The sequence below is a fragment of the Mytilus galloprovincialis genome, chromosome 7, assembly GCF_965363235.1.
Source record: "Mytilus galloprovincialis chromosome 7, xbMytGall1.hap1.1, whole genome shotgun sequence".
Lineage (NCBI taxonomy): Eukaryota > Metazoa > Mollusca > Bivalvia > Mytilida > Mytilidae > Mytilus > Mytilus galloprovincialis.
In genome coordinates this window covers 81530968-81556843 of record NC_134844.1, presented here as the reverse complement: position 1 = coordinate 81556843, position 25876 = coordinate 81530968, and the positions used below count along the sequence as shown (strand labels likewise).

Sequence of the window (25876 nt, the reverse complement as noted above, 5' to 3'; positions counted from 1 at the left end):
AGCGCTAACAATTGAGGCAGAAATACATTAAAGGCAGCTTTCATTTCTGTACAGTGCTCTCTCATGTAACAATTCAACAATCCAAGGTTTAGTTGACAGACAAGTCATTATGAATATTGATAACCATCTCAGCTTCTTCTGTAAAGTCACAGGTGTACTAACTTTATACGATCTGCCAAGTATATCTACACTTAGTCAAAATTTACCGTCAAAATAAAAATGGAAAGCAATAGTTAAATTAGCAATTCAGGTTTATTGGACTCAAACTCTCATTAAAGAAATAGAAACAAAGTCTTCATTAACATATTTGGACAAAACCTTGTTAAGAATTGGGCATACACATCTGGTTTGGACCAGCCTTTCTTCAACTGTATCAGATGTTAAAAAGGGAGCGATAAAAGTTCGACTATTAACTGGGACTTATATACTTGAATCTCACAGATCTAAATTTAGTGGTGGCAGGGAATCGGCATTATGTAAATGCTGTGGAACATCAGATGAAGATATAATTCATTTCCTACTATTGTGTCCAGCTTTACACAAGCAGAGAAAGAAACATTTAGCAAACTCAAGTCTTATATGATTTCAGTTATTGGCACGAAACATTGGTTTAAGCAATTTAAAGGACATTTGGATCTGATAAAACTTATTGGTGACAGCTCTTTTCTACTGCCATTGCTTAGAAATAGGACTGAACTGGACAAAATTCAAAGATTGGCTACGGACATGTGTTACAGACTCCATGCTCAGCGTGTATGGAAATTACAAGGAAAATAATATCTGTATACTCGTAGTTAAATATGTATAGACAATACATTCAGTGCAATAAGGAAAGATATGAAATGAACATTATATGTACATATATGTATAGGTAGAGGCAGGGGTGACCTGCTTTCCATTGTATAAAGCACCCTATATTTTTAGATTTTAGGGAGCTACCATTTGATTTTTATGGGGGGACTAGGATGAAAAATTGTGTCCTGTCATTTTTTTTTTTTTTGTAATCTCTGTCCTGCCTTTTTATTTTTCAGTCTATTCGGTCCTGCCTTTTTTTTTCTTAGCTTATCCTGACTTTTTTACAGATTTTATTCGTGTACAGTGAATTTAAAATTTTTAAGTTATTTGGGGAAAATTTTTAGTGTATAAATTTTAATTAACTCCCGTCTGGATGATATCTGTTGAGGAGGTGTTCCATAATTGGAAGGATTTACGTATAGAAGAAGAAGAAGAAGAAGAATGCTTCCTACTAACCTGGGACAACATAGTTGGGTGGGTTAAACATGTTGGGGAGTGCTTCCTCCTAACCTGGGACAGTGGTGTTACATTAATGATCACAACTTATTGTGAAATGGCCCAACTCAATAGATCAGTGTGAAGCACAAATATACCAACTAGAATATTACTGCCACATAACTCCTATAGCAAACCAAATCACTAGGTACTCTGTAAAACATGGAGGACATTGCATAGTTTGTGTTCAGTGTCATATCCTATTGGTAGTTATTAATATTATTAACCTGAGTTTTCAAGTTTTCTGAGTAGTGGTGTTTTGCTGAGATTCTAATATACTAATCAATCTAAATAGTAGGTTTTGACTTTTTTAGACTGGATTTGTCTGTTCAGGCTTGTTTTGATTGAGTACTTATGGTAGATAATTGAAATTTAGTTTATCCCAGTTCTTTCCCTCATCATCTATTTGGAACTGGAACCAAAGTATTTAGCCCATTTTTTCAATGCAATTTTATCACAATTGAGGGACAGATTTGTTATTCTCTAAATTAGACTCCAACATTTCAATTGCTTTTAATAATAGAAGTCCCCTTCATGGTCTCTTGGATAGTTCTCCAAGATTCATGACCAGCATCTAAGAGAGCAATACAATTTTGAGTATTGATCAAGTTATTTTATCAACTGGCTAAAATGGAACATAAATTTGGGCCCATTTACTCAGACAATCAACCATCAATATATTTTTGAATCACTTAGAATTCAACAGAAGTTGAAGGATGGATGTATACCCTTATTTAAGCAAAGAATTCAACAGAAGTTGAAGAATGAATGAATACCTTTATTTAAGCATAGAATTTAACAGAAGCTGAAGGATGGATGTATACCCTTATTTAAGCATAGAGTTAAACAGAAGTTGAAGAATGAATGAATACCTTTATTTAAGCATAGAATTTAACAGAAGCTGAAGGATGGATGTATACCCTTATTTAAGCATAGAGTTAAACAGAAGTTGAAGGATGGATGTATACCCTTATTTAAGCAAAGAATTTAACAGAAGTTGAAGGATGGATGTATACCCTTATTTAAGCATAGAATTTAACAGAAGTTGAAGGATGGATGTATACCCTTATTTAAGCATAGAATTTAACAGAAGCTGAAGGATGGATGTATACCCTTATTTAAGCAAAGAATTTAACAGAAGTTGAAGGATGGATGTATACCCTTATTTAAACATAGAATTTAACAGAAGTTGAAGGATGGATGTATACCCTTATTTAAGCATAGAATTTAACAGAAGCTGAAGGATGGATGTATACCCTTATTTAAGCAAAGAATTTAACAGAAGTTGAAGGATAGATGTATACCCTTATTTAAGCATAGAATTTAACAGAAGTTGAAGGATGGATGTATACCCTTATTTAAGCATAGAATTTAACAGAAGTTGAAGGATAGATGTATACCCTTATTTAAGCATAGAATTTAACAGAAGTTGAAGGATGAATGAATACCCTTATTTAAGCATAGAATTTAACAGAAGTTGAAGGATGGATGTATACCCTTCTTTAAGCATAGAGTTAAACAGAAGTTGAAGGATGAATGAATACCCTTATTTAAGCATAGAATTTAACAGAAGTTGAAGGATGGATGTATACCCTTATTTAAGCATAGAATTTAACAGAAGTTGAAGGATGGATGTATACCCTTATTTAAGCATAGAATTTAACAGAAGTTGAAGGATGAATGAATACCCTTATTTAAGCATAGAATTTAACAGAAGTTGAAGGATGGATGTATACCCTTCTTTAAGCATAGAATTTAACAGAAGCTGAAGGATGGATGTATACCCTTATTTAAGCATAGAGTTAAACAGAAGTTGAAGGATGGATGTATACCCTTATTTAAGCAAAGAATTTAACAGAAGTTGAAGGATGGATGTATACCCTTATTTAAGCATAGAGTTAAACAGAAGTTGAAGGATGGATGTATACCCTTATTTAAGCAAAGAATTTAACAGAAGTTGAAGGATGGATGTATACCCTTATTTAAGCACAGAATTTAACAGAAGTTGAAGGATGGATGTATACCCTTCTTTAAGCATAGAATTTAACAGAAGCTGAAGGATGGATGTATACCCTTATTTAAGCATAGAGTTAAACAGAAGTTGAAGGATGGATGTATACCCTTATTTAAGCAAAGAATTTAACAGAAGTTGAAGGATGGATGTATACCCTTATTTAAGCATAGAATTTAACAGAAGTTGAAGGATAGATGTATACCCTTATTTAAGCATAGAATTTAACAGAAGTTGAAGGATGAATGTATACCCTTATTTAAGCATAGAATTTAACAGAAGTTGAAGGATGGATGTATACCCTTCTTTAAGCATAGAGTTAAACAGAAGTTGAAGGATGGATGTATACCCTTATTTAAGCAAAGAATTTAACAGAAGTTGAAGGATGGATGTATACCGTTATTTAAGCATAGAATTTAACAGAAGTTGAAGGATGGATGTATACCCTTATTTAAGCATAGAGTTAAACAGAAGTTGAAGGATGAATGAATACCCTTATTTAAGCATTGAATTTAACAGAAGCTGAAGGATTGATGTATACCCTTATTTAAGCATAGAGTTAAACAGAAGTTGAAGGATGGATGTATACCCTTATTGAAGCAAAGAATTTAACAGAAGTTGAAGGATGGATGTATACCCTTATTTAAGCATAGAATTTAACAGAAGTTGAAGGATGGATGTATACCCTTTTTTAAGCATAGAATTTAACAGAAGCTGAAGGATGGATGTATACCCTTATTTAAGCAAAGAATTTAACAGAAGTTGAAGGATAGATGTATACCCTTATTTAAGCATAGAATTTAACAGAAGTTGAAGGATGGATGTATACCCTTATTTAAGCATAGAATTTAACAGAAGTTGAAGGATAGATGTATACCCTTATTTAAGCATAGAATTTAACAGAAGTTGAAGGATGAATGAATACCCTTATTTAAGCATAGAATTTAACAGAAGTTGAAGGATGGATGTATACCCTTCTTTAAGCATAGAGTTAAACAGAAGTTGAAGGATGGATGTATACCCTTATTTAAGCAAAGAATTTAACAGAAGTTGAAGGATGGATGTATACTCTTATTTAAGCATAAAATTTAACAGAAGTTGAAGGATGGATGTATACCCTTATTTAAGCATAGAATTTAACAGAAGTTGAAGGATGGATGTATACCCTTATTTAAGCATAGAGTTAAACAGAAGTTGAAGGATGAATGAATACCCTTATTTAAGCATTGAATTTAACAGAAGCTGAAGGATTGATGTATATCCTTATTTAAGCATAGAGTTAAACAGAAGTTGAAGGATGGATGTATACCCTTATTTAAGCAAAGAATTTAACAGAAGTTGAAGGATGGATGTATACCCTTATTTAAGCATAGAATTTACCAGAAGTTGAAGGATGGATGTATACCCTTATTTAAGCATAGAATTTAACAGAAGCTGTAGGATGGATGTATACCCTTATTTAAGCATAGAGTTAAACAGAAGTTGAAGGATGAATGAATACCCTTATTTAAGCATAGAATTTAACAGAAGTTGAAGGATGGATGTATACCCTTATTTAAGCATAGAATTTAACAGAAGTTGAAGGATGGATGTATACCCTTATTTAAGCATAGAATTTAACAGAAGTTGAAGGATGAATGAATACCCTTATTTAAGCATAGAATTTAACAGAAGTTGAAGGATGGATGTATACCCTTCTTTAAGCATAGAATTTAACAGAAGCTGAAGGATGGATGTATACCCTTATTTAAGCATAGAATTTAACAGAAGCTGAAGGATGGATGTATACCCTTATTTAAGCAAAGAATTTAACAGAAGTTGAAGGATGGATGTATACCCTTATTTAAGCATAGAGTTAAACAGAAGTTGAAGGATGAATGAATACCCTTATTTAAGCATAGAATTTAACAGAAGTTGAAGGATGGATGTATACCCTTATTTAAGCATAGAATTTAACAGAAGTTGAAGGATGGATGTATACCCTTATTTAAGCATAGAGTTAAACAGAAGTTGAAGGATGAATGAATACCCTTATTTAAGCATTGAATTTAACAGAAGTTGAAGGATGGATGTATACCCTTATTTAAGCATAGAATTTTACATAAGCTGAAGGATGGATGTATACCCTTATTTAAGCATAGAATTTAACAGAAGCTGAAGGATGGATGTATACCCTTATTTAAGCATAGAATTTAACAGAAGTTGAAGGATAGATGTATACCCTTATTTAAGCATAGAATTTAACAGAAGTTGAAGGATGGATGTATACCGTTATTTAAGCATAGAATTTAACAGAAGTTGAAGGATGGATGTATACCCTTATTTAAGCATAGAGTTAAACAGAAGTTGAAGGATGAATGAATACCCTTATTTAAGCATTGAATTTAACAGAAGCTGAAGGATTGATGTATACCCTTATTTAAGCATAGAGTTAAACAGAAGTTGAAGGATGGATGTATACCCTTATTGAAGCAAAGAATTTAACAGAAGTTGAAGGATGGATGTATACCCTTATTTAAGCATAGAATTTAACAGAAGTTGAAGGATGGATGTATACCCTTTTTTAAGCATAGAATTTAACAGAAGCTGAAGGATGGATGTATACCCTTATTTAAGCAAAGAATTTAACAGAAGTTGAAGGATAGATGTATACCCTTATTTAAGCATAGAATTTAACAGAAGTTGAAGGATGGATGTATACCCTTATTTAAGCATAGAATTTAACAGAAGTTGAAGGATGGATGTATACCCTTATTTAAGCATAGAATTTAACAGAAGTTGAAGGATGAATGAATACCCTTATTTAAGCATAGAATTTTAACAGAAGTTGAAGGATGGATGTATACCCTTCTTTAAGCATAGAGTTAAACAGAAGTTGAAGGATGGATGTATACCCTTATTTAAGCAAAGAATTTAACAGAAGTTGAAGGATGGATGTATACTCTTATTTAAGCATAAAATTTAACAGAAGTTGAAGGATGGATGTATACCGTTATTTAAGCATAGAATTTAACAGAAGTTGAAGGATGGATGTATACCCTTATTTAAGCATAGAGTTAAACAGAAGTTGAAGGATGAATGAATACCCTTATTTAAGCATTGAATTTAACAGAAGCTGAAGGATTGATGTATATCCTTATTTAAGCATAGAGTTAAACAGAAGTTGAAGGATGGATGTATACCCTTATTTAAGCAAAGAATTTAACAGAAGTTGAAGGATGGATGTATACCCTTATTTAAGCATAGAATTTACCAGAAGTTGAAGGATGGATGTATACCCTTATTTAAGCATAGAATTTAACAGAAGCTGTAGGATGGATGTATACCCTTATTTAAGCATAGAGTTAAACAGAAGTTGAAGGATGAATGAATACCCTTATTTAAGCATAGAATTTAACAGAAGTTGAAGGATGGATGTATACCCTTATTTAAGCATAGAATTTAACAGAAGTTGAAGGATGGATGTATACCCTTATTTAAGCATAGAATTTAACAGAAGTTGAAGGATGAATGAATACCCTTATTTAAGCATAGAATTTAACAGAAGTTGAAGGATGGATGTATACCCTTCTTTAAGCATAGAATTTAACAGAAGCTGAAGGATGGATGTATACCCTTATTTAAGCATAGAATTTAACAGAAGCTGAAGGATGGATGTATACCCTTATTTAAGCAAAGAATTTAACAGAAGTTGAAGGATGGATGTATACCCTTATTTAAGCATAGAGTTAAACAGAAGTTGAAGGATGAATGAATACCCTTATTTAAGCATAGAATTTAACAGAAGTTGAAGGATGGATGTATACCCTTATTTAAGCATAGAATTTAACAAAAGTTGAAGGATGGATGTATACCCTTATTTAAGCATAGAGTTAAACAGAAGTTGAAGGATGAATGAATACCCTTATTTAAGCATTGAATTTAACAGAAGTTGAAGGATGGATGTATACCCTTATTTAAGCATAGAATTTTACATAAGCTGAAGGATGGATGTATACCCTTATTTAAGCATAGAATTTAACAGAAGCTGAAGGATGGATGTATACCCTTATTTAAGCATAGAATTTAACAGAAGTTGAAGGATGGATGTATACCCTTATTTAAGCATAGAGTTAAACAGAAGTTGAAGGATGGATGTATACCCTTATTTAAGCATAGAGTTAAACAGAAGTTGAAGGATGGATGTATACCCTTATTTAAGCATAGAGTTAAACAGAAGTTGAAGGATGGATGAATACCCTTATTTAAGCATAGAGTTTAACAGAAGTTGAAGGATGGATGTATACCCTTATTTAAGCATAGAATTTAGCAGAAGTTGAAGGATGGATGTATACCCTTATTTAAGCATAGAATTGAACAGAAGTTGAAGGATGGATGAATACCCTTATTTAAGCATAGAGTTAAACAGAAGTTGAAGGATGGATGAATACCCTTATTTAAGCATAGAGTTTAACAGAAGTTGAAGGATGGATGAATACCCTTATTTAAGCATAGAGTTTAACAGAAGTTGAAGGATGGATGTATATCCGTATTTAAGCATAGAATTTAACAGAAGTTGAAGGATGGATGTATCCACTTATTTAAGCAAAGAATTTAACAGAAGTTGAAGGATGGATGTATACCCTTATTTAAGCATAGAATTAAACAGAAGTTGAAGGATGGATGTTTACCCTTTTTTAAGCATAGAATTTAACAGAAGTTGAATGATGAATGAATACCCTTAATTTAAGCATAGAGTTAAACAGAAGTTGAAGGATTAATGAAGCCCTTATTTAAGCATCTTTACATTTTTATCTTGGTACAATATCCCATTTAAAAGATGATAAATTTATAAAGCGACTTCATTCCTGGATACTCTATATACTGCTATTCCATTTATTCTACTAACAATGTTGCCAAAATTTTTTCTTTAAAAATTTCTTCACAAACATATTTGCATATTTTCTGCACATATACTGGTATTGGAACAGAAGTTAGAGAAATGCTAGTAGAACAATACTTTTGTAGGAAATATTTTTGTTTTTCTATAGAGACTGAAAATAATAATGGAAGTGGATGCCATACCTTTAAGCCCTAGAGGATCAGCCATTTTTCGGTGACTTTGAAGCATCTTAAGACGATATAAAATATGGAGATGTGATATGATTACCAATGAAACAACTGTCCACCAGACACCAAATATCATAAAAGTTAGGAAATATAGATCATTCAGACCTTCAGCAATGAGCAAGATAGCAACTATAAAAGGTTATAAAATATAAAACAATTCAAGACACGAATATCATCAGCCAGATTTAGGCTCAAAACAACCATTGAACAAGAAAAACTTTTAAATAGCACTATCAGCTATTATACCGTCAAAACATTATTTTTTACAAAAACTGTTCACGTAAAATTAGGCCATTCATGCAGTTAAGTATAAATTTATATATAAATTAAAAAATCAAAAACTGCATGAAGAGAGCACAAAATTGTGATTTACAAGTAAGATGTAAAAAATGTGAATTAAAGATGGAAAGGAATGTTTCTGCTTAAAACCCTAAAAAATATTAGAAATGAAAAACGGAACAGTAAATCCCAAATTGTCAACTAAACGCCACTACCATCAAATGAATCACATGTAAATGTTTTAACAAACCATAGTTTGCTTTTAATTTGATTATTCTTTGCCTTGATGCACATTCCATTGAAACTTGATATCATCCAGTTTGTTTTTCAAATGACAGACCTATTTTTTTCAAAGGAAATAATCGTGGGTAAATATATATATATTTCCAATATATATGATCCTGGCACTTAATTTTTTATTTTAGATGATTTTCATTTAATTCAATTGGTTTTTGGAAAGTTTGCTATAGCTTGCTATAGCAATAAACTTTCTTAAGGCATCGGCCTCTAACCAGAAAAGAGACAGACTATCTTACTTTAGGAAGTGTGTCCTACTTCTAGATAATGTAGTACTGGTGTTTGAAAACTAATAATAGAAAGATGCTTTGGAAATTTTGAGCTCTTCTATTTTAATAGCATACAGCTTGAATTAAAATGTACTGAATTTTAATCGATAAATCAAATAATTCAACTTCATTTGAAAATGACGAACAAACACTACTTAGTGGATCTGCGCTACATGGAAAGTAAAATCAATACACACACAAGACTACATTATGATTTTATCGGTATGTCAGATCCATATATGTGTGCCTCCAAACGGGAGTACTATAATCCCGGTTTCAAAGGTTTCCTACCTTCCTCCGGTTGAAGAGAAAATTGATAAGTGTTTAAAATATTTCATGAATGAACATTTTTCGTCACTTACTACGATTTTTACAAATGTTTATGCAATAGATAAAAGCCCGAGAGTATCTCATTTCATCTCAGCCCACAACAAACTTGGACTATAATAAACTCTGCCTTTTACATATTCCGCATTAGAAATCGGACTTTGACAAAATTCGTAATTATACTAATTGCTATTAAGACTCCTAAACAAAGTTTTAGCTCAGTTCTTATTATTTTTCTTCATGGGGTCTATTTAGTTGTATTTTGAGGGGCCAACAGAAGGGAGTAATTTACTATAGAACCCTATGGGATTTTTCTTTAATTTTCAATAACAATAATAATTTTTAAAACTTCAAAACAGTATCAGTGACAGACACACATGGTTTTCAGTATTGGTCACAAGACCATAATACAACTCAAATTAATTAAATTTAGGTTGAGTCCATTGTGTCACCCCACCCAACCCCTCATGTTTGAGAACTTAAAAACAGTCAGATCCCCACCCCTAAACCATATATATTCTTATACGTTACAATAAAACAAATCAAATGAAATAAAAGGCGAGTCCCCTGGGGTCACTCTCACCCCCTGGTTGTTTGAGATCTTGTTTACAGTTGAGATCCCCACCCATATACCATATATATTATTGTATGGGACAATGAAATAAATCAAATGAAATATAGAGGAACTCCAGAGGGGTCAGTCAATCCACCCATTACTTTTTGAAAACTTGTAAACGGTTGAGATCCCCACCCCTAAACCAAATATATTTTTGTATGTGGCAACAAAATAAATCAAATGAAATAAAGTGAGAGTTCCATTGGGTCAGCCCCACCCCGTCATGTTTGAGAACTTGGAAACGGTAGAGATCCCCACCCCTAGACCATATATATTTTTGTATGGGGCAACAAAACAAATCAAATGAAATAAAGTGGGAGTCCCTTTGGGTCAGCCCCACTCCCTGTTGTTTGACAACTTGGAAATGGTCAAGATCCCCACCCCTTAACCATATATATTCATGTACTGGACAATAAAACAAACCAAATACAAAAGAAGGCGAGTCCCCAGGAGTCACTCCCACCCCCTTGTTGTTTGAGAACTTGTAACCTGTTGAGATCCCCACCCAAAAACCATATATACTTTTGTATGGGACAATAAAATAAATCAAATGAAATATAGAAGAAGTCCACAGGGGTGACCCCACCCCCTTCTTTTTGAAAACTTGTAATCGGTCAAGATCCCCACCCCTAAACCAAATATATTCTTTTATATGGGGCAACAAAACAAAACAAATGAAATTTAGTGGGAGTCCCTCTGGGTCATCCCCAATCCTTCATGTTTGAGAACTTGTAAACGGTTGAGATCCCCAACCCTTAACCATAAATATTCTTGTATTGGACAATAAAACGGATAAAATGAAATATAAGGAGAGTCCCTCTGTGTAACACCACCCCATCTTGTTTTGAGAACTTGTAAACAGTTAAGATCCACCCCTTCTTTTCGAAAACTTGAAAACTGTTGAAATCCCCACACTGAAACAACATATATTCTTGTATGGAATAATAAAACAAATCAGATGAAATAAAAGGCTAGTCCCCTAGGGTCACTCTTACCCCTACCTCCTGCCTGTTTGAGACCTTGTAAACTGTCTATATCCCTACCCCTAAATAATGAATATTACTGTACATGATTTCAAGAAGATTTGAATGACTTACAGGTGTAATACTTAGACTTCACTTGTGCATATCACTTTACTAGACCAGACCAATTTGTATTGGACTTTGCTTAATGTCAGGCGACCGTGGGAATGACTTATTTTGAGAGCTTTGTTTGGGAGACTTTGTAGCAGCATCCTGTTACAATTATTTCTTGATTAAATTTTTTTTTCTTTTTTAAGTAGGAAAAAAAGTTAACCATGCAATCTACACATTTACAATCTATTTGAAATATTACAATCTACCGTTGCAAACTTTCCACAGGTGCTATCCAGCACTTTGATTTAAGTTAACACTTGAGAAGTGGAAATGAAGATTAAAAGTATACATTTATCATGTTTATATTTGAATTTAGTTTATATTGAAATTGATAAAGTCTTACTAATTACAGATGGCATATTTTGGTGAAACTAGACTTGTTGTGGATCATTTTGAAGATGCAGGAATTCCAGTGCCATCGTGGTACAACCCAGCTGACTTTATTAGTAAGTGGACATTTAACTTCTTTACCTCTGTTTGTCCATCAGTCAGTGGTACTGTTTGTCCGTCTGTCAGTGGTACTGTTTGTCCGTCTGTCAGTGGTACTGTTAGTCCGTCTGTCAGTGGTACTGTTAGTCCGTCTGTCAGTGGAACCACAGGAATCGGAAGTTCTATCAATAAAATTCTGTAAATAATAAAGTCGACCTCTCTACCAGAAGCTCTATTGATAGTCCACTTTATTATTTACAGAATTTTATTGATAGAACTTCTGATTCCTGTGGTGGAACTGTAAGTCCATCTGTCAGTGGTACTGTTAGTCTGTCTGTCAGTGGTACTGTTAGTCCGTCTGTCAGTGGTACTGTTAGTCCGTCTGTCAGTGGTACTGTTAGTCCGTCTATCAGTGGTACTGTTAGTCCGTCTGTCAGTGGTACTGTTAGTCCGTCGGTCATTGGTACTGTTAGTCCATCGGTCATTGGTACTGTTAGTCCATTGGTCAGTGGTTCTGTTAGTCTGTCTGTCAGTGGAACTGTTAGTTCGTTTGTCAGTGGTACTGTTAGTCCGTCTGGCAGTGGTACTGTTAGTCTGTCTGGCAGTGGTACTGTTAGTCCATCTGTCGGTCCCATCAATATTTTCATCTCATCTTTCTCAGTAACTACTTGACAAGGATTTCTGAAATTTAGTTTCAGCATACCTGTCAACTGACCCGTATTCTGCGGGTGTGACCCGAGATTTTCACAATTCTGAGGGATCACCTGGAACACCCGCCGGGTCATTGAAATAACCCGGGAATTCCGAAAATGACCCGATTTCACCCGTATTTCTTAGCCTTGAGATTGATTTCATAAGTAATATTCCTTTGAAATACCGTTAAATTCGTAATTCTTCCATGAACAGGAAGCTCATCTAGCTATGTAAACTGTCAAATTAAGTGACCCATTAAGTGCATGGCTTCACTTGACAGCTTTGGTGTCAAACACACTGTTAATTAACACCAATTACCTTAGCTTTAGGTCGTAAATAAATTGCATCATTGGTTTACAAACTGAACTAGAGTTACTTCCCCTTATTTGTCACCATTTAAAATTATTCCTTATATTTACGTTTTATTTCAGAAAAAGATTAAATCATAAAAATTTAAAATTCAAATACATATTGAAAAATAACTTTTCATTATTTTTATACCTTTATACAATTTTTTAAAAAAAAGTTGAAAACTATTTTTTATATTTATACTTCCTTTAACTGTATTACTATATTTTATCATAGTCTAATTTCCTTGTAAAATGAAAAATACAATTCATCCAAATCAATCACATCATCGAGTCACGTCTCAGTCATTACAGCTGAACGGACGTGCTGGGTCAGCTCTCCTTTACCCGCTATCTTCGATGAGGGTTTATTGTTAGATGGTCAACGACATACTACTTAAGATGACAGAAACCAATCCATGCCGTACAGATAGACGTGGTAGTGGCGTACCCGCGTTAACATGCACTCCAAAACCATTGTATCATGGGGAGTGTTATGCCGATTAACGTCCGAGGGCTGTATCCTAGGCGTTGGGTGATACGACCTTCATTTCACTGCCTAACGGCTTTGGTCCTGATAACGCTTCCTGTCATCTTTAGAACTACATCCACGATTCATCTACCAGTATTCCATCATCGAGGCTAGCAGGCTGCCAAGCTGACCAAACTGGCCCTGAAAGCAGCCGTTGTGAAGTATAAAGACCAAAATAGTAAAAAACCAAAATCTACTCACCAAAACCAAGATGGCGGCCTCCATATTGCGACCTCCACTACTTGTTCCTGACCCATGGCACCAGAATATTTAAAGCTCACCAAACGCCTTCGGGCACCGAGCCCACCGTGCGAGGGCTGAAAGGCCAGTCAAGGTGTTAAACACCACCACATACATATAATGAAAAATATTTAAGAATTACATACAATTCTAGTGTTTGATGATTGTACTATTTATTCTCAAAAAGTAAAGCACATAAGACTGAGTCACACAAATTTATAAAAATCTTTAAAATTGCAATGAAATAATATTTAATAAGATTAAAAATAAATTAACAAAGTGAACATGCATTGATGTTTTGGTATCTTTGATATACATTATAAGAAAATGTACCATAAATACTTAAATTCAGCTCGAAAAAGTTCGTACTCGTTATGACCTGAGATTTGATTCTTCAATGCAGGTCACAGGGGCGGATCCAGGAATTTATTAGGGGGTGGTCACCTTTTGAAATCTTAAATTAAAATTCAATTTTTTTATGGCCCCTTATAGGAAGATTCTGTTTGCCACAAAGCAAAACACACTTGCATATAGATTTCAAAACAGTTCTGTTTGCTTTTATACGTTCATTCATTGCTTTATCAATAAATGTTTGAATATCAGTAGTCCTTTGCTCAATGTTGTCAAGAAAAAGTTGAGCTTTTGCTCTAGCTTCAGTATGACTTTTTTTTACATGATTTCTCATCACGGCCGAAATGATCGTTAAGTCTTGTCGTTGGTACTTCAGAGGGGGCTGATTTGTGGCGTTTCCTGAAGGAAAGAGGGTATAAGTTACTAAAAAATTGGAATGAACGAAACTTTTAGACAAAACAGTTGATGGAACGGGGGTATCATTCAATATAGAATATTTATGTGACTTTAAAACTTTAAAATTATTTTTGAATTTTGGCATCACAGTAAAAAAAAATATTATTGGTCGAGAAAAGTTATTATACAAACTTTAAAAATTTAGATAAACATAATGTAAAAAAAGTATAAATTACCTGCTAAAAACATCTAAGATTGAGGACTGTCTCTTCATTTTTACACCTTAACATCAAAGAAATCGACCAAGTAATTAGCGATTGTTGATTACATGTTCATTGTATAAACATACCTGTCAAGGTACAAGTATTTAGCTTTAAGGTAAGTAATGACAACTTTATGATTGGTGATTACGATAGACAAATTGATTTGATCGACGATTTTATTTTTCAAAATGTTCAAGGTGCACTATTTTTTGGTACATGGTGCACCATTTTTGCAAACCCAGGGGGTGGTCACCAGCACCGGATAACCACCCCCTGGATCCGCCTCTGGGTCATGACCTGCATTTTCATCGTCACAGGTTGACGGGTATGTTTCAGGGTTCATATAAGTCAGCTATACCATGTGATGTGTTTTTAGATTCATTACTCAACAACTTCCTGTTTATTACAACAATTAATACTTTATTTAAAAAGGGTTACACAGTTAGCTATACAACTTATCTTCCCCGAGGCCCTCATCATAAAAAAAAATCATGAACAAAATGCAAACATATACATTCAAATTACATTGCATAAATTTGAATTGTTTTACACTAGTAATTTTGGGGCCCTTTATAGCTTGTTGTTCTGTGTGAGCCAAGGCTCTGTGTTGAAGGCCCTACATTAACCTATAATGGTTTACTTTTATTAATTGTTATTTGGATCGAGAGTTGTCTCATTGGCAATCTTCCTATATTTTTTAAGGATGTTAGCTTGTCATGTTTTTTTATTTTTGTCAGATTTTCGGAATCCTCTGGTTTTATCCATTTGAATGCTTTAAAAAAATTTGCCCATTGACCCCAATTTTTCTTTTTATAAATCTTTTATATGTATGATTATAAACCATCTGTAAAAGTCTTATAAAATGGCTGTTATTTTTTAATAGTTTTTGAGAGCTTTAACCTAAATTAAAGGGGCACTAGCTACAAGATATATAAAAAATCTAAAGTTTGATTGTTTTCTGTTCAATCAATAATGAAAGTGAAATAGTGAAATAACAATTCGCTTTTTGCAGCCAAAAAGGTTCAAATTTGTCAAATTACGCTAAGAAACATTGATAATTAGTTATTCACTTGCAAGTGAATGTGTCGACCTCTTTAAATCCGTATTCATGTGAACATCAATTTAACCCCTAGTTAGAGATTGACAACGCATGCATTGTACGTGTACTGGTTATTTAAAGAAAAAGAATGTCAACAATGAAAGTGAAACTACGGTAAATCATTTGATTACTAATTCGATGCACATAAAATCATTCTTATACAATGAGAAACATCAATTTTTAATCTATAAAATAAAATCAAACAGACCTATAAAAATCCAATTGCACGTGTTGGTTTAATCTATTCATATCTTTATTTATGTTTACATCGCTTATATGGTCATCTGAGGTCAAATCGATAGTTAATTAGATGGCGTCTGGACTAAAATACACACGAAACGAACCTATATTTTATCTACCTCATGCTCTGTAAACTGTTTATTTTGGACTTTTGATAGTTTGGATAAATGTTTTACATTGTTATAAATCAAATATGAGAATTTGAGTGAAATCGGTGACCATGAATTTGAAAGCTAGTGCCCCTTTAATGTTTTGCTCTTTTGGTTCCTTTATTAAACCCCTATCAATATATACTTCTGTTATGACAAGCTTGTTATTTTGAAACTGAGTAGCGAACTTCCTTAATATACAAGTCAAGTATGAAATAATGTTCAATACAACTTGATAAAATGTTAGTGATGACATTATCAGTTTTTAATATTTTTTCAACAGGTTGATTTCAATAAATAATCTATTATTTTGTATATGAAAGAATTAACATTTGTGATTTTTTTTATCGGTATACGTATCAGCAAATTATTCCACAAGTATGGTCCAGAATACATAACAGATTTATTTTATACGAGACTAGAGATTTAAGTGACTCCTGTAATCCTGTAAATCACAATAGAATATTTTGCTTTGCTTAGCTAAATCAGTAGTGAATCAAGGAAATTTAAAAAAACCCATTTAAAGTCAGTCAGTCAGCAACCTAGCACAAGAGGTTAACATACAGAAACATCTTGGTTTGCCTTTCACTTTAACAAAATTGTCCCCCTTTTTCCACCCAGACACTCATATGCAAACACTTTTAAATCTTATCATTATCATCAAGCTGAAGAAAGTGACCATTTCCAGCAAGATCTGTATAAAGTAAGTGGAGATAAAGTTTTGATTGGAATCCCATCCTCTTCAAACTTTTATATAATTTTGCAAACTCTTTTCATATAAAATACTAGATATGACTATGTTCACGTTACATATACTCCACACATTCTGAAATTATGTCTAAAACATGTATATGTACAATATGAAGTAAGGACTAATTTTTTTAAATTTAAAAAAAAAACAAAAAACACAAAAATAAAAATCTGTAAAATAAAAAAAAATGCTAGTGGCTTAATAATCAATAATTTATTTAACAATAATTGAACTTTACCTTGAAACAATTTGACCATATTTCTAAAATGAGCAAATTGCAACAAATGTATGTGTCTTTTTTCTAGATAAATAATCCTTTTTTTAAAAGCATAAATTATTGTATCTTTCAATACAGGACATATGTTTTTTTGCAATAAAGAAAGGAACCCCAGTTTTATAAAAAAAAAAAGAAAAAAGAAGTTAATTGCTAGTTCTTGTTCATATTAAAAGCCTTTTTCTTCAAAATATGAGGACAGAGTTGGAAAAAAATGCTTCACACAATCCTTTTGAATTTTCCTGTTTCCAACCACCTAAAAATCATTGATGACAAAATCAATAAGCAAAATAATAAAAGATGGATCAATAAATGTCTGTTGCACTATAGATGACATCATTAACATTGATGTATTTGACCAAAAGAGGTAATTTTATGCATGGTTTTGCCCAATAAGATACTTTAAGTTCTTTGTAAAAATATAAGTCATATTGTCTCACTTTTGAATATTTTTAAAATTAGACTTTTAGGGATATTTTGCAGTTGAACTTCATTCATGAGCTATGACTTCCTAATGCAAATGCTTCATATACAATTAAAAGTATGAATTCTGACTTTAAAGCCTTGTTAACATCTCCATTATATCATTTCACACATTTTTATTTTCAATTTTCAAAAGTCTGGCCTTGAACAAAAAACTCTCTAAGGTCAACTTTACCTGAGGTATAAATGTGACCTTAGTAATTAAGAAATATATCAACAAAAGAGTGAAGAAATGTCCATATTTTATAACATTATAAAAGTGTAAGCTCTGACTACTAGGCTTAAGATAGCCTTTATATAAGTGTAAGCTCTGACTACTAGGTTTAAGATAGCCTTTATATAAGTGTTAGACTACTAGGCTTAAGATAGCCTTGGGGTCTTACAGTCCAGCAGCAGTTGTAAATGACCAAAGCACATGGGTGGATAATGAGTGGGTGCAGTGTCATATAGGTCCCAAATATTATGAATATACTTTCCATGAAACACATATACAGTCTAACTTATAAACTTATAAAGATTTTAGTTTCATAGATATCATTGTTACTACTGTCTATATAAAAAAAAGATGTGGTATGATTGCCAACGAGACAACTGTCAACAAGAGACCAAAATGACACTGACATTAACAACTATAGGTCACCGTACAGCCTTCAACAATGAGCAAAGCCCATACCACATAGTCAGCTATAAAAGGCCCTAATATGATAATGTAAAGCAATTCAAAGGAGAAAACTAACGGCCTTATTTATATAAAAAAAATGAACTTACAAACTCCTTTACAAACTTAATAAGTTTCTAGTTTCATATTGAGGGACATGAAAAACAAGAAAAAGGAAAATAACTGTTTATATATTTTTTTCAGTGGAAAAGATGAAAGAAAGTGGTGATGTGGAGGACAAAATAATTACTGCAGGAAAGAAGATAAAGTGAGATTATAAGGGTGGTTGCTCCTCATAAGTCTACTTTTCCATAATATTCAGTAGCCTTTTTTACAAAAAATCTTAAGTGTAAAATTTATTGTAAGTCTAAAATATTCCTTAACCATTCAACTAAATATTTTTATCATAAGATTAATTTAACACTTAGATTTTTTGTGAAAAGGGCTACAGGTTTTTTCATAGGCTATGTGTTTTTGTTAAAATTTGCCCAGCAAGTTCTGTATTTAACAATATGGTTTCAGATTTTACATCTCAAGTACATTTCAGATAAAAGGTTTTGCAATTCTTACTTATTTGTTTGTAACTTTTAAATTGAATTTACATAGCTTCATTGAAACAGAACTTTATCGATTGATCCAAAGTGGAAGGGGACGGTTTGCACTCTGTCTGTCTGTCTATCCATTAGTCCAGCAAATCAGATTTCCACATTTATTTTCTTCCTTCTTGACAATATTGGTTTTATATTTAATGTATTGCTTTGAAATGATATGTTACAGATCAATTTCGAATTTTCACGGTCCATTGAACATAGAAAATGATAGTGTGAGTGGGGCATCTGTGTACTATGAACACATTCTTGTTAATACATATTTGCAAATTTGAAATAAAAAACATTTACCTTTTAACTTTGTTATACCAGACTGAGGTAAATTGTTTGTTTAGTTCATTCAAAGTTATTATAAATTATCAGGTTTAACCTTAGCTGTCAATTCATGGATGTGGACAACAGCAAGAGCAATATCTCATGGCTTTCCTTCATTAGTATAATGTAACCTTAACTTTTTATAACTAATTTTATGTTTTTCCAGGAACATGTTAAGTTTTGAAGAGGAAACCTACAGTAATGATCCAGGCTCGCCCTCAATGGATGGAAAATTTGACTTTGAATTTAAAGCTCCTTCAAAGACAGAGAAAGTAAAATTCTGGAAGAAGAAATCTCAGAAAGAAGGTTGGTATATTAGATATGCCTAGCCTGATTGATTGATTGATAATTATTTCATAAATATATTTTATTTTGGAAACAAGACCTTATAAAAAAAGTGAATTTAGTGACTCTGAATCCTGCCCCTCCCCTCGATAAACCAGTTAAGACATCCCTATTTAGCTTACCTGTTCTAATATATAATGTGAACTATGTTGAAGAATCTCAATAATGCATTGTGTTTTCTATGTACATTTTATCGTTGTGATAGCTAATGCATTTACAATAATGTCAAACAGTATAGCATTATGGTTACAACGTTACCATAGCTTAATTTTTGTACTTCGCATATTTTCCGACATTCTGGTGGCCGACAAAAGTGATTATATGTAACGAAAATATTTAGAAAATGTAAATTCACAATATAGATAAAAGAAATTTAAAATTAATGTCCATCTCAAATAAAATAATCTCGTTCCTTAACATTGACTGAACATAATTAAAGTTTATCTCTTCGACCATTCATGAATGTTTCTTCTGGCACACACAGCGGCTTCACAAAACAGTGATTCTCTTTATGCGTTATTAGTTCCTGTCCTGTATCTATGTGGCTTCTTGCACCACCAGTTGAGGGTGTGTTCGTGTGGGCAGTCTTGGTGACAATTTACTTCCTTTGAAAATTTCCTCAAATGGGTTCATACCTGAAGGTATATCATCTGGATGGTCATGTTCCAATGGCAACTTTGTCGTGGATTTTCCTTTTTCATTGTCAATAGCTGTGTTCTTGTGTGAAATGTCGTTTACAATAACTGTAGATGTTTCTATTGATTGGTCCTAATAATAGATATCTTATCTTTCACTGAACAGTGGTGGGTCCTTTTCCTCTGATACCTTTATCCTCGATAATGTCCCAATAGTGGATCGGTGCCTATGAGTAAGTCGATTTCAAGACATTCTGTACTTTGCGCAGAATGTGCAAATTTAAGTTCTCTTAAGTGTGGCAAGCTCCTTGTAGTCTGGGAAATATTGTTCTTAAGTGGGACGGCAATTTCTGGAACAACAAGTGTGTTTATATTGACTTTTTCTCCTGTGTAGGTCTGTAACTGTACTGTTGTAGTGTCTATTAAAGTTGCATCCTTATGGAATAAATCTCTGAACGCAGACAGGTGAATGCTTACTTTTTCTGTAGGTTTTATTTCTAATTTTCAGCTAATTTCTGAGTTATAAAAGTACGCTGTGCGCCCTCGTCAAATAAGATGTTACAGTCTACTTCTTGGTCGTTATATGGGCGTTTTTCAATAAAAGCATGAATTTCAGACCTAAAATAATGGAAAATCAACTTGTCTAAAATTTTATTTCAAGAGTTATTTTGAATACCTCTGTTATAGACCTGTTTGTAAACAAAAAGTGCAATCTTGAATACTCTTTAAAATGATATTATTTTCATAATTTATGTACTGTTTCATAGGGGACATTTGTCCACTACGAAACTGCTTCTAAACACACATCTTATTGCAATTTTAAATGTCTCCTATAGACATTCCAGTTTGTTTTACTTTCGTAGTGGACAAAAAGTATCGTAGTTGACATCAACCCTAATCTATGTTAATAAAAGCATACTGAAAATTACATGAAACTAACCCTTGTTATTTGTTTTGCATGAATATAATTGAAAAAAGAGTAAAAAAGACTGCATGGTAGTGGTAGTGTCCACTACGAAACGTTTTTCTCCAATACTTGTTTCGTAGGTGACCGTTTTGTAGTGGACATATTCCCATGTTTTATTTTTTTCCCACAATTCCTATATTGCAATAGAAACAAGACTGATTGTATTCATCAAATTAAAGCATGTATAAAGCTGTACACTGATATTTTTTTCATAATTTTAAAACCGAATACTGAAGGAGATTTAACCCGTTTTGTAGTGGACATTAACAAAAATACGGTTTCACTCAGGTCCATTTGATGTTCTCAATTTTTATGCCCCACCTACGATAGTAGAGGGGCATTATGTTTTCTGGTCTGTGCGTCCGTTCGTCCGTCCGTCCGTCTGTCTGTCCGTCTGTCTGTCCGGCGTAAACATGTCGCACCGTAACTTGAGAACGACTTATCCAAAGGAGTAAGTTCGGTAAGGGCCATATTTGGCCCCAATTATAAAGTTCATAGTTACAAGACAATAAATGTTTTAAGTTGCTTTAAAGACATGTGAGAAAGTTAAACAGAACTGTTTTTGTCAAAGTTTAATTCTAACACGTTGATTTTTACATCACAAAAAGGTCAAGATAAGGGATTTTTGTGAAATTTGACAAAATCAGCTGGATTTCAATCAAATAAAGGACCAGGAAACATAGAGCGCAGGCGTCGACAAGCTTAATATTCAAATAAGACATGTGAAATGTCTTCACAAACATTATTTTAAAAGATGTTTGTTGTCGTCGTATGCGCTCTATGTTTCCTGTCCAATAATCTATGGAAATTTACCCATTTTCATTGATTTTTTTGTGAAAAATCAATATGAGTACAACTTGTGACGTCATAATGAAACGCAGAAACGTGAAATTTTCAATAAAATGGCTTACATCCTATCTAGTCAATATATTAGCTATAATTTATCGTGATATTGGAAAATAAATCCGAATTTGAAATTTACGCTAAAAAAGGGGGCCATTTTAGGACCTTATCGAACATACTCCTTTCATGAAACTTAATATAGTTGTTTCTTATGATGGTCAAATGATCTGTATACTTTTTGGTGAAAATTAGATTTAAACTTTTTGATTTACGGCACTTTGTAACTAAAACAGGGGTGTGTTTTTTTTCACATGTCGCACTGTATCTCAAAAACGATTCTTGATTATGGCTTAAAACTTTAAACACTTCTTAGTTATATTAATCTTAATATCTGGTGATGATTCAAAATTTCATTTGTGAGTTATTGAGTATTTTGTAAAAAAGGGGGAGGGTTTTTTTACATGTCGCGCCATATCTCAAAATGGATTTATGATTATAACTTAAAACTTTACACATGTCTTTGTTATATTAATCTTAAGATCTGTATATTTTTTTATGATGATTCAAATTTTCATTTTTGAGTGATTGAGTATTTTGTAAAAAAGGGGGAGGTTTTTTTTACATGTTGTGCCGTATCTCTATAACAATTTATGATTATTGCTTAAAACTTTACACACTTTTTTGTTATATTAATCTAAAGATCTGTATACTTTTTGGTGATGATTCAAAATTTTATTTTTGAGTTATTGAGTATTTTGTTAAACAAGGGAGTTTTTTTTTACATGTCGCGCCCTATCTCAAAAATGATTTATGATTATTGCTTAAAACTTTACACACTTCTTTGTTATATTAATCTAAAGATCTGTATACTTTTTGGTTTTGATTCAAAAATTTTATTGATATTTAGTTTTTTGTAAAAAAAAAAACCAGGGTGGAGGGTTTCGCGCCGTGTCTCAAAAACAATATATGGTTATTGCTTAAAACTTTCTCAGAAACTATTTATGATTATTGCATATAACTTCCACATAAGACGTTGGGCGTATCATGCGCTCATGGCGCAGCTGTTAAAAATTTCATTTTTGAGTTTTTGAGTATTTTGTAAAAAAGGGGGAGGGTTTTTTACATGTCACGCCGTATCTCAAAAACGATTTATGATTATTGCTTAAAACTTTACACACTTTCTTTGTTATATTAATCTAAAGATCTGTATACTTTTTGGTGATGATTCAAAATTTCATTTTTGAGTTATTGAGTATTTTATAAAAAAGGGGGAGGGTGTTTTTACATGTCGTGCCGTATCTCAAAAACGATTTATGATTATTGCTTAAAACTTTACACATTTCTTTGTTATATTAATCTAAAGATTTGTATACTTTTTGGTGATGACTCAAAATTTTATTTTTGAGTTATTGAGTATTTTGTAAAAAAGGGGAGGTTTTTTTTTACATGTCGCGCTGTATCTCAAAAACAATTTATGATTATTGCTTGAAACTGTACACACTTCTTTGTTATATTAATCTAAAGATCTGTATACTTTTTGGTTTAATTCAAAATTTTATTTTAGTGATATTTGTAAAAAAAAAAACAGGGTGGGGGGGGTTTCACATGTCCCGCCGTGTCTCAAAAGCAATAAATGGTAATTGCTTCAAACTTTCTCAGAAACTATTTATGATTATTGCATAAAACTTCCCCACAAGACGTCGGGCGTATCATGCGCTCATGGCGCAGCTGTTTATTTTATATGATTTCAAAAACCAAAGTAGAGTCAGGTGAGCGATACAGGCTCTTGAGAGCCTCTAGTTCTGTTTACTTGCAAAAAAGTTATAGAAAAACTGGTCATGATCCTGATATATAGACTGCCTACAGGACAGTGTTATTAACTAAGACAGAAATAAAGACTGAGCCATAGTCGACTGTCCCAGTCAATACCACTGTCCTATTGGCAGTCCATGTATCACGATAATGACCAGTTCTTCAATTACTATTATATAATGTTTAGGGTAAGGGTTAGGTTTAGGGTTTAGATTATATGTTGGGTATGGAATATACTTCACAGCACTAGCATGGTTAGTGTTAGGGTTAAGTTTAGGGTTTAGATTATTAATTGTGTATGAAATCTCCCTCACAGCACTTAAAATGGTATAGAGATAGGCTTAGGTTTAGGGTTAAGATTATTTATAGTGTGAGAGTGTATGGATCTCTCTTATATTGTACCACAAGGTTTCATATCCTAAAAGGAAGGCTCGGATTGAGTTTGGGGGTAATTGACCAATTCATGCAGGAATTAGGGGCCAAAAAGGGCCAAAAACAAGCATTTTTCTAGTTTCCAGACAATAACTTGTGTTTAAGAAAATAAATCTCTCTGTAATCATACTACAAGGCTCCATATTACAAAGGAAAGGGGTTATTCTCCAATGTGGGATTCAAAAAGTTAGGAGTGTTCCAATTTTTTAAGGGGTTCAAAATAATTTTTTTCAAATTTCAATTTTTTTCAAATTTTCAAGAAGAATCGTTAATTGCACAGTATTGTGCAATAGATTTGTAAGATCTTGACATTAATTTTGTGACAGAAACCTACACTATGTCAAAAATTTGATCATAATCCAAATTTACCACAACTGTTCAAGGAGGGGGGAGCAATACCTTTTTTGTGTTAACCTGTTATGGCCCTCTTCAAGGTGTTGTTAACTGTTATCTGAGATCAATTTAAGCTGTTAACTGTTTTCATCCCACTTTGTTAACTGTTATCAGCATTTATGCATTTTTTGTTAACTGTTTTTGCCAAAATTGAGGTGTTGTTAACATGTTAATATGTTAATATTGCCCCCCACTTCAAGGTTCAACCTAAGCGGTTGTATCAGGCTACACTCAGTGAAGCATTTTATTTGTGTAAGAAATCTCCTTCACAGCACTAGCATGTTTAAGGTTAGGGTTATGTTTAAGGTTAGGGTTATGTTTAAGGTTTAGATTATTTATTGTGTATAAAATCTTTCTCACAGCACTTAAAGTGGTTAAAGTTAGGGTTGGGTTTATGGTTTAGATTAATTATTGGGTAAGAATTTTCAGTCACAGCACTAGCATTGTTAGGGTTAGGGTTAGGTTTATGGTTTTGATTAGTTATTGGGTAAGAATTTTCCATATCAGCACTTAAATGATTCCAGCAATGAGTAAAAAAAAAATTTTTTTTCCAGAAAATGTCCATTCAAGTTTAATGGAAATAGATAAAGATTCCAAATTGAACATAGAAGAGACTACAAAATGGCCTACAGGATTTTTTACACAGTACACTAATTTGACAATTAGATCATTTAAGTTGTCAAAGGGCAGAATTCTGGATAAAACAAAGATAATAGAAAATGTTATTATCTGTGCTATAGTTAGCCTGATTTGGTTCCAACTTCCAAGATCTGAAGACACACTAAGAGACAGAATGGGAGCAGTGAGTATAACTGGAGACACACTTTGAAACACTTAGTTTTCTGACAATAACTCCAAACTGCTTTCAGTCGGTCTCATGAAACTTTGGTGAATTGTTTATATCTATGTAAGCTCCCTTAAGATTTTTTATTAATTTCTGATTTGACTTTGAGAAGTTATTGAACTTCAGTCTTCTTGAAAACAAGATGGACATATCAAGCGCTCATAGCGCTGCTGTTTATTTATATACCTGGTAGCTAATTCCCATTTAATACATGTATATAAATTACATGAATGTATGAATGATCTTCAGCTAGAACAAAGTGCTTGCATCTGTATAAAACACCAAATCTGAAGAAATAAACAATTAAATTTTATAGTTTATACAATGTAATCATGCATAATCTGGTTCCCAATTGATTTATTTACTTTTGTCATTCCCAAAATATGAGCTGGTTCCCCTTTATGTTATGCAATATCATATATAGAAAACAAATAATTTGTAAT

At 32.7% G+C, this 25876-nt stretch overlaps 1 protein-coding gene across 2 annotated transcripts in view; it reads left to right on the top strand.

Annotated features, from left to right (window-relative positions):
* LOC143083788 (uncharacterized) overlaps positions 1 to 25876 on the top strand; it is a 56633-nt gene that overhangs the window by 9923 nt on the left and 20834 nt on the right. For both annotated transcript variants that reach the window (XM_076260137.1, XM_076260138.1), the window contains exons 6-9: positions 11687 to 11780; positions 18444 to 18507; positions 19329 to 19468; positions 25144 to 25391. In XM_076260137.1, coding sequence (XP_076116252.1) covers positions 11687 to 11780; positions 18444 to 18507; positions 19329 to 19468; positions 25144 to 25391 — 546 coding nt within the window. The remainder of the gene's footprint in view (positions 1 to 11686; positions 11781 to 18443; positions 18508 to 19328; positions 19469 to 25143; positions 25392 to 25876) is intronic.